Source organism: Ammodytes marinus (assembly GCF_949987685.1).
Source record: "Ammodytes marinus genome assembly, chromosome: 9".
NCBI classification, from domain to species: Eukaryota; Metazoa; Chordata; class Actinopteri; order Uranoscopiformes; family Ammodytidae; genus Ammodytes; species Ammodytes marinus.
The window spans coordinates 17,822,282-17,833,218 of NC_137213.1; the positions used below are offsets into that span (position 1 = coordinate 17,822,282).

Below are 10,937 nucleotides of genomic sequence, written 5' to 3' on the forward strand. Positions count from 1 at the left end.
TATTCAGGTGATCACAAAGACGAGGTTAATATGATAGAACAGGATTCATGCAAATATTTGTCTTTCAAACAATGAGCAGATAACATTGCTTTAATGAAAATCTTTAATTTTTTTTAAATTACTTGAATCAATTCAAACAAACTAACAAAATAGAACCTGGTAATTTTTCTACAAAAACAAAGTTTTATGTATACAGTATGAAACCAGCCTAAAATTGCAAGAATCAATTACATTTTCCCACTTGGACATATATACATGATACAGTGTATATACACTCAAATGAAATACTGTAAATACAGTCTGCAAGCTGTTTATTTAAGCACTGGAATGTGTCCGTTTTATTCCTGTGAGAGCGCCTTGACAAAAGGCTTGAAGTCTTGGGAGGGACAAGGGAAATCTTCCAAATCCAACACAAATATGATTTTAGAAAAAGAAGAGACTAGAATCCTGTAAGTACAGCAGAAAAATATGACTGCTTAGGGAGGGTCGTCTTCACAGTTGAGGCAGCTTGTCGACAGGTGTGTCAAATTTGAAGTCTGGAGGGAAGAGTTCTGCAGCGCGTGGGTAGATGAGACGGTATGACTGTCTGATCGTTACATCTGCCACACCGGCAATGTCCCCGATTTCTGTGGAAGAGTCACACACGAGGTTCAATTCTTGAATCTTTTACAATCCGTCACCTGCTGCATGTTCAATTCAATAACTGGGGGAAATCTTCTATAGCTTCAAAATGTTAAGTGGGCAAAAATAGTAGGAGAATAGAACTTTTCTGATTTAAGGAACCCATCAGTTCAGCAGGCATTTGCAGTTGTTCATGGGAATACAAGCCAACAACAACAAAACTGACAAATTAAAACTACACCCCTTAATCAATGTTTTTTTTAATGCTGTTATGGTTTGATTTACAAAAGACACCTTCTGTATACTACAGCTGACTCAGTAACACAAAATGTATCGTTGTATATACGTTTTCGGTTAGGTTTCTGGTATCTTAAACAAACCTGGTCCAAATTATATTAAATCTAATCAGATCTATAAGTGTCAATATGTCTCAAACCCAGAGTGGATCCCAGAGGACTCACTACCAGATCTGAAGTGTTTCTCCATCGTCTCAGGAGGAAATGTGTTTTAGAAGGCAGACAGAGTTGCAGAGTGTGAAGTGGTGGGGAAAATGACTCATATCTCTCTGATCAGTTCAACATGTCATCCGTGCAGACGTTCCCCCTTCTGTCTAAGGGTCAACTGCATTTTGAACCAGGACTCATTATTCTGGAGTTTATCAGGCTCTGACCATTGAAATCAGACCTGAGAATGAATGTAAGCATGCATGCAGGGTTTGGGTGGGTTTTCAGATTGGGTCCAAAATCTTTGTATAGGTCCAATTGAGGTGGAGTCAGCAATTCTGGAGAATGATTGTTGTCAAAATCTGTGAAAACCTCCTCGCAATGCTTTCTGTCCTCGTTCAAGTGTGCGCTGAAATATATTCTGGTGTTAATAGACAGCCTAGGCTCTAAACTGGTATGTAAAACAAAGGGGTCCCCTCGTAGCTAGCAACATGCCCCTTTATTGAACCTAGGCTGTGTATTAACAGTGGATTTGTTTTCAGTGCACAGAGAGCACAGACAGGATAATGAGGAGATATTCATTGATTTTGACAAAACGCATTGTCCAGAATCGCTGACTACCTTTAACTGAAGTAGTTTTCCCACCTCTGGCCTGAACTCACAACATTGGGCTATCTGTATATTCTCACTGCATTATGTCACTCACCTTTCTGGGTCTTCTTCTCAGCAGAGGCTTGGGAGGCCATGTAGATGGCGGCTGCAGCCACAGAGATTGGGCTCCTGCCGGGCACCAGGTCGAGCTCCACAGCCTTCCGGGCGATGTAGGTGGCGGCCATCTGCACCTGTTTGGGTAAGCCCAGGTTGGAGCAGAAGCGGGACATAAAGTCTCCGGTGGTGATGAGGTCCACACTGGTCTCCAGGGCCTTCAGGATCAACTTGAAGCACCTGCCAATCTCCTTCTTGGAGATCCGAGAGACGGCGCAGATCTCTGTAGGAGGGAGCGTGGGGAGACACTAGTTTAGATGGAGTGAAGTGGAACACATGTCTCTATTCAGTTTTTTTTTTTTTTGTCCTGTTGTACTATAAGGCAAAGTGCACCAATTGTGCTTCCTTTTCTTTTATAATTAGAATGTTTTCTTCTCTGAAACCGTAGGGACAGGAATCTAATTGCCTTCAGTTAATGGTGGCAAATTACACACCACAGACTAAATCCCATTGAGAAGCACTTAAGGGATTGTGTGTCTGCACCTCTTCCAGGAAAATGTGGGAACAATATCTATACATCAAATTACCGCCATAACACATGGATAATGTGTTTCTATACTGTCTGAAAACAATGATATTTGTCGTGAAGTAAGATTTAGAACAAAACATTTGAAAAACTGTTTCTCTAACCTTTAAATGTTCTTGGTACACCTTCTTGTCTGCAGGCGATGTAGAGACAGGCTGAAGCGATGGCATCATTGGCACGCCCCTTCAGACTCTTCTGTTCATACACCTGCTTGAATAGGTTGTTTGTTCTGTCCTGCAGAGCAAAAACATTCACAGCTCACCAATTACTTTAACACCCTTGTAATAAAAAGGCCTCGTTGAAGGTCTTCCCACATTCAATCACATGCTTAAATTATTATGTCTTAAAATAAATTAAATAGTATATAAAATGAATTATTGTACTGGTTTTGAGAAACTAAATTTGAGAACTAGTTCTAGGTTTTTTCTTTGCTTCTTCAACACACTGCCTCTAAAACAAAATGACAACAGTCAAGTTATGCTGTTCTAGTATCAGTCGGAGATGCCAACCTTTGGCTCAGTTCACATTTTTAAATGGCATTTTTTTTTTTTTTCAACAAGAAATCTTGAGTAAAATTAACAAAACCACCGTCATTGTACAACCCTTTAAGACAGGAAACAAGTCTTTAACCCAAATAAGAGACAGTTGTGGTCGACTTCCGTTTCCAGACACTTCAACAATAAACCACAGAATTACAACAGAAAGATTAATTTCTCTTGTTCTCTTGCTCGCCATGTTTTGCCCAGAGGTAGGTGCGTGGTTTTGAATTTCACCGGAAAAAAAGATCAGTTTCCATTTCTGACAAGGAAGACATAACCAAGTGGACAGGAGGAAAAAGGAGGGCAGACAAGACACAGATCACACACACTCACAGACAGTGTGTGAGATTGTGATATTTCAAATACTTACGATGATGTTCCTGGGCAGGTTGATGCGATCTGCCATTGTGCTGATTTCTTTAAAGGCGTTGAGCATGGCCCGGTCGGAGCTGCTCATGGTCCGCCGGTTCTGGTACTTGGAGTTACCAAATTCATCAAAACTAGCAGCGCCCGTTCCCTGTGTTGGAGCAAACAGAAGTTTATCAGTCAAATTCTCTTGATTGTTATTTCAAGAGACACCATTATAAAACTTAGAAGGATGTGGTTAACTGCTATTGCAGCTGCAGCAGATGTTACTAGACAGCGACACAAATGTTTCTGCATCACTTCTCAAACCAAGTGTCCGATTATATCAATTTAAATGGTGACAGTATAACCAAAACTTTGAATGCCATGAGTGTTTTTAGCACAATGTGACCTCTGCATGTACATCTGAACACAGGTTAAATAGTTGCCTAAATATCTTTTGACATCCTTCCAATTATTTGACCTGCAAACACCAACAAATAACTGTGGGCGCAGCCATCTCTCACCTTGCTGATCATGGTGGTTAGGTCTCCTCCATTGAGCAGCGGGTTCTGGGCGTCTCCCACTCTGGATGGATCTTTGAGGGCTTTGTCGTTGGAAAACGTCCTCCACTCCGAGCCAACGTCGATTACACGGTCACCTGAGCAGAAATGGTTCCGATCATTCAGAATAAATATACCATACATAAACTGAAACATAAACCTGGGGGAAGCAAATAGGCATTGCACAAGATTGAGCATTTAAACATTCATGTATCAAAGTTGGACAAACAATATTCTTATAAAACTGAAATCTAAAATTTCTCTTTTCAGACGGAACTAGATACCCCAAATCGAGACTGAATTTAACTGGATATGATTTCAATAAACATCCTTCTTGTTTTTGTTAGGCACATCTGCTGTTCCAAAACAAGTTATTTTTCTTCCTTGATTGGTAGAAACAGGAGAGGTGTAATGCAGTTATTTAGTATGTAAACATTACAGATTTTATTAAATGTTCTTTTAACCCATTGATGACTATGGCAATCTAGGATGCATGTCATTAATGCCTGAGGGTTTTCTGAAAAAATAGTACGAATTGTCAAGTCTACCAAAACCTTAATATCTAAGCCTGTGTAGCACATAGAAACATGAAATAAAATACATTTAAAAGTTAAGGTTCACAGGTTTTATTTAAACATGCTCCATTAGCGCTTACACACCAACAAATGTTTCTAAAAATCGTCAAAATTAGATGGGGGAGAAAAAAAAGAATAAATAATATAAAATATTTAGTGTGATTTTCGTCAGTAGCCTATAGTGGACCTTGATTCTGCGCACCAAAAACGCCATTAACTGTTCTGTAATACACTATCGCTGACACAGCCGGCTTATTTTTTTTTATTATTTTGTTTTATTTTTAATTTTTTTGATTGATGTGATTTTCGGCAAACCACACAACTTTTGGGTGGTCACGTGGTCTTAAAAAATCAACAAAACCCACCTCATGTGTATTTGAACCAATGACAGTGCATTCTATGCTGCGCATGCCATGAAAATTAGATAAAGTAACAATGCTGCACGATGCAGCATCAGGCAGGAGAGGCAATGTGGCATCGCGCAGCAGCCGTCATCAATGGGTTAAATCAGCTTTACATACAAACAGTTAGTACACACACACACACACACACACACACACACACACACACACACACACACACACACACACACACACAGCTGGCTGTATTACATCCCTCTGGAATATAATTAAAAAGAAGATGACGCCACATTCAGCAAAATTCCAAATACTCAGTCTGAACATAGTCTAAATATTGTCTTAATCCTCCTGTACATTTCAATACTATACACTCAGTACTGTGGGTTTAAGTCTAACTTAATTTTTTTACACAACCTCACTTCTTTCTCATTTTCTCATCACTATGTTGTGAAGCAGAAAAACATGATATATTTTGATTCAAACTAAATCATAATTTGCTTAGATATCTGAGATGTACAAAGGAGGTTTGACTAAGGCAGGTCATGCTGTCTGAATGGGTCGTTATTTTTCTTAGTTATCGCAACTGTCTGTTCTTGGAACCGAGTGGCAGCGTCGAGGATTAGATTTGATATCTTAATCCTATTAGCATTTTTTATTTTTCCACCAGTCTTCCTAAATTCTGGATGCAAAGTAAGATTCATCTCCTTGTAGGCAAGCCAAAGCTATGGGAGAAGGAACAGAGGGGACTTAAGCTTGCATCAGATAGTGGCTGGCGTCACTCGCCTCCCATCAGACCCGCTCTGTGCTCTGGGAGCTCATTAGAGGAGAACTCTCCTGTGGTCCACAGCTTTGTCCTCCAGCTTGCATCACATGTTAGCAGCATTTTTGCTGCTTACATTTTTATATCAGTGTCCTTTTGTGTTTGAATTAGATGTTAAATTATTTTATTTATTTTTTTAATAATCGATTCTTGCGTAATACAATATGCCGCTGTGTTCCAATCCCCATGCTTCCGTGCTAATAAGTATGCCAGAAAAACAATTATTTTGTACCAATACATTTGGCCAAATGCAGCATGCTGAAAAATACCCAGATGTCCTACTACATCCGGTCACAATTTTCAGTGTGCAAATCAGCATGCTTTTTTGGAGGTTCTGACCCACAATACGCAGTATCTATGGCTAGCTGCAGTATGTGTATACGTATTACGTACTAGTATAGTTACAAGAAAGAGTATTCAATTTGGAACGCGTGGATAAACGGAGGGAGACTGGCAGCACTGCTAGATGCAACAGACTGCATCCAGAGGCAGGTTGATGACATACATTACAGAGAAAGTGATTTATGGTGATCTGCTTTTCCAGGTTCTAGCTTCACGCTTTGGAAACTAATAAATCAACTCAACTCATTTTCACATGCAGAATAATTCTAAACAGTGGCCTTAAAGGCAAGCAAACAGGTTCATGAAAACATGCTGGGAAAGCTGCGTGTGCGTGTGTGTGATGGTTTGACAACGTTCAACTGAATAAAGTAGAGATAAAGAAAGAGACAACCACAGGAAACCAAAATTAGAAAGGAAGAATGCGTTCTTTCGAGGCAGAAAGCTATCTTGTTTCGTAAGCAAAGTGCATGTGATCGTGGAGTTCATACCATAGATAGTATATAATAATAATAATAATAATATAATAATAATAATGATAATAATCATACTGACCTACTACAAGGCCGCATTCAGGGCAAATCATGTCCCCAGCTCTGTAGTCTTCTACCAGTATGGCATCGGGGTGGTTGGGACACTGAACCCTGGGAAGGGTCAGACCATCTCCACTGCAGGAGCAAAAAAAAAGAGATAAGAGACACTTCACACATCTGCCTTTGCTGGGGGGGAAAATAACGCTGAAATAATCATTCAAACTGCCAGCAGGGTGCGACTTATAAAAGATGACTCACGGGGAGGAAACAAAGGACAATAACAGCTAAGCTAATAATTATCACTTCTAATAACTCAGGCATGTAATCATGTTATATGATAGTACAAAATAAAATCTTCAAAATCCTGTATTTGTTTGGTCAAACCCTAAATTTAAAAATTTTAAAAGAACAATTCTAGAGAGCAACATCCTCACAATTATGACGCCGGAATAAGCTAACAAATAAGATAAATACTGATTAATCATCTAATGATTGATTGTTTGTGGACTTATCGTTTGGATATAAGCTTGATGTTATAAAAATAACAAGCAGACTTTGAATCCATGTTCTGAATATAACATTTAACCTAAACGGCACGATGATGTGGCGATAGCGACACATTAAAAGTGTTAAGTGGCAACCCGTCATTGTTCAGCTATTTCACTTTCCATTGTCTCCTGCGCATTTACACACTGAAATAAAAACATTTCCCCACGAAGTCAGAGGTTGCACCGAAACGCAAGATGAGTGGCAAGAAATGGGAAAACGCCAAAAATGCACATTATTGGTTGACGTCAGCAGGCCACGAGCTCCAAGAATGCTCCAAGACTCCAGTTAACCGATGTTGCGTAAAGGCCAAATGTAGACAAGCTGCAGATAGAAATTTGCGATTGTTTACAAATGACAGGGGTGATCCAATCCGCTGACTGTAGGTTAACATGTTAGCGTGAGATGTAGCTTCATACTACACTAGCTGTGTCGTGTCGCCAAAGAGCAAATAAAAACGGGGAAACAAGTGTACAGTAGACGCCACGTTAACGTGATAATCGCCGAGTCTATTGAACAGCAGCACAGCGGTGCGGGAAAGTAACGGCGAGACAGAGAGAGTCACTTCTGGCAAAATCCAAACAGCTAACGAGCTAACTAACTAGCGGCTACCTAGAACAATACACCCTACACCTAGCTGTAGGAATAAGGCCGTTATATTTGTACGAACTAGTATTTGCGTCTGACACCATCTCTACCTATACAACTTGTATACAATCACATTCTGAGAGCCACACAAAAAAAAGTATTATATTTGTTGAAGTTGCTACGCACCGGCTTGTCGACGCCATATCACTCTTCACTCCGCCTGTGTACAGTGTCGAAACAATTGAGCGCGGCACCTCTATTTATAACATTTTGTGATCACGTGTGCAGTGAAGTACGGGGCGCCATTAGGCCCAACCTCGTCACTTGAAAACAATACAAAGGCAATATATTTTATGTTTAACTCTATCTATTTTTGTAAATATATGCATATTCTGAATTTGATGCCAGCAACACATTTCAAGAAAGTTGGAACAGGGGCATTAAAAGATTTGGAAAGCTGTAGAATGAAAAACAAAAAACCTGTTTGGAAAATTTCTCACATAAACATGTTAACTTGTATCAGGTGATATATCATGAATGGATATGAAAGGTTCAGTATTCACAAGCAATAATGGGGTGAGGCTCACCACTTTTGGAAGAACTTCAGAGGAAAACAGTCCAACAGTTTAAAATATTTATAGAACCCGGAGAAATCTTTGCACTTAGGGGGAAATGTCCAAAATGAAAATGTAATGGCCATGACCTCAGGTGGCACTGCATTAAAAAATTAGATGATTGTATAAAGGATATCACTACATGGGCCATGGAACACTTGAGAAAACCATTGTCCATAAACACAGTTTGTCGCTACATCCACAAATGCAAGTTAAGACTCTACCATGCAAAGTGAAAGCCATATATCAACAACATCCACAAAGGCTGCATACTTCTCTGGGCCTGGGCTCATCTAAGATGGACTGACATAAAGTGGAACAGTGTGCTGTGGTCTGACATCTATACATTTCAATTTGTTTTTGTAAATCATGGACGTTTTGTCCTTTGGGCTCCAGAGGAAAAAGACATTTCAGAGAAAGGCTGATGTAACACAGAGGTAAACATGCCTGTCCCAACTTTTTTTAAACGAGTTGCAGGCACAACATTTAAAATGTGTGTATGTTTACAAATACAATAACTTTTATCAGTTTCAACAAATACATATAATGTGTTCTGTTTAATACTTTTTATTCACATTATACATAACGTCCCAACTTTTTGGGAATTGGGGTAGTAAAAAGAGGTACAAAAACCCTGTTTTTAACGATATCGGGATTAGGGTAGGTGATTTGAGTGGGGTACGAGCTACACTGATTGTATTGGGATAAGTGACTTTAGTTTGGGGTTTTGTTTTCTTCTGTGTTTTTTCTTTTGTTGTTTTTATGTCAATTTTTTTTGTGAGGCTTTTTATTTATTTATAAATAGTAGATAACTGTATAAATATAAATATTTTGATGCACATTATGTAAATAGGTGTTTAAAGCTGATAAATTAATATCAGATAATCATGAGCAGTTCAATATGGGGTGGGAATACACAAGATTAGTCTTCCTCCCACTCCTTTTCGGACACAGACGATACGTTTATTTTATAAATATTGTTTATGGCACTTTATAATTATTGTTTTTTTGTGTTATGTGTATTTGTATGATGGGTCATACTTTTTTTCAATTTTTTGTTCAAAATAAATAAACAACAAAAAAAATACTTATTAGAAGCCAATTAAAATGTCTCTACTGCAACAAAAAACCTTTAAACTACACCAATTTATCGTAAGAATTCCACTGATGACAAAAATGCCAGTGGAGTTGCTGTGTGACTGTGTCAGCCAGTGTCTCTGACTCTGTACCAATCTGTGACTGCTCTGCTCCTCTGAAGGAAGCCACACTGCACCACAAAGAGGCATTGATATGGTCAGGATTTATGGTAAAAAAAATAAACAAAAAACAAATCTGTCTAAAAATCAAACATCTAATATTACTACCAATAATTATCAACTATTCATAGTAAGTGTAGCAACAGATGTATTTTCACATTTCACATTTTTTTGCAAAAACCCATTCGGAAACTGAAGATGATTGATTGTGATACATTCATTACCTCAAAATAATACGTCGAAGAATATCAGTGTGCAACAAGACAACAGCAGGTGGAGCTAAATTAGAGAGCGTCCTCTTTGGAAAAATGTTCGACTCTTTCCAGGTTGATGATTACAGTGATTAGTTTTCATGAACACAAAGCTGTAAAACATGCTGGAGTTCTTTCCTTTTGAGATGATATTTGTTTGATTGGTAAAAAAAAAAACTGTTGCAGCTGATTATTGTCTGTAAAGTTTCGCTGAGAAGCAAATATTTAATGCATGTCTTCGAACCCCACTGTGTGTGCATGTGTGGCCCAGTGTGGGAGAGGAAACTAATTTTTTTTTGTCTGTTTACCGTGCCTATTAACTCCAATAGAAACACGTTTGTTCGGGTTTGTTGTTGGTTTGTGGTTTGAATTAAAAAAAATATTCTTGCTCCTTCAACAAAGACATCTCACATGTGTATAGCTGATGTGCAGCTAATGGCTGATGTGCAGCTAATGGTTGTAATATCCATTACAAATCAGAGAGGCAGGACCATGCTGAATAATTTAGATCTCATTGAGCCAATTCTCAACACTGTGAACTGGTTGTCAGGAGTATCTGGGGTCCTCAGCTGTTGGTTCAACCAACCCCACCCAAACCCCATACTGTCCAACCACCGTGCCTCCCAGTGTCAAAACAGAAGCAAACAATTGCAACATATGTCTACCTTTTTTCTCCCCTTTACCACACCAAGGAAGTTAGTAGCTGGCAACCACATGTCTCAATACAGTCAGATAAACATATGACAGCATTGATGCCATTATAGTGGTATAGCTTAGGCTAAGGCTATTGCATGATCAGCATTTATAACATATAATGTTACGGCAACAAGTTGTTGCCAAAATCATCAGTGAGAACTGTTCAGAATTCACATGACTCAAGTTAGAAATTGAAGTGAGTTTCTACGCACTAATTCTCTCCTTTTTTCATTCCACTATAAACTGAGCAATAGCAAGACACACTCAACCCTGAGCAAACATTGCAAACATCCTATATGCGACAAACACCTAATTTAAAAAAACACTTTATACATTTGACATGGTTTCTGTAGAGCCTGTAAGGATCACAGATAAAGTCTATTATCAGTGTAACTATAGTCTGCATGTGTTTATGTTGCCTAAGGGCACGCCACCACCTTCACATCTGATCCGATCTTGTAAACTGACAAACTATCACAGGACACACCCCAGTGGCTGCTATTCTTTTCTTTTTTTTCTCCCTCTCGAAGTATAAGGGTAGCTGAGCGAGTACAGAGT

At 38.9% G+C, this 10,937-nt stretch overlaps 1 protein-coding gene across 1 annotated transcript; it reads right to left on the reverse strand.

Annotated features, from left to right (window-relative positions):
* Window positions 1-85: 85 nt before the first annotated feature.
* gtf2b (general transcription factor IIB) lies at window positions 86-7,779 on the reverse strand. Its single transcript, XM_080034361.1, has 7 exons — window positions 7,749-7,779; window positions 6,451-6,563; window positions 3,767-3,900; window positions 3,265-3,411; window positions 2,460-2,589; window positions 1,771-2,052; window positions 86-626 (listed from the first exon to the last, which is right to left on the reverse strand). The coding sequence occupies exons 1-7, from the start codon at window positions 7,763-7,765 to the stop codon at window positions 493-495; spliced, it is 957 nt and encodes a 318-aa protein (XP_079890487.1). The 5' UTR covers window positions 7,766-7,779; the 3' UTR covers window positions 86-492.
* Window positions 7,780-10,937: the final 3,158 nt, after the last annotated feature.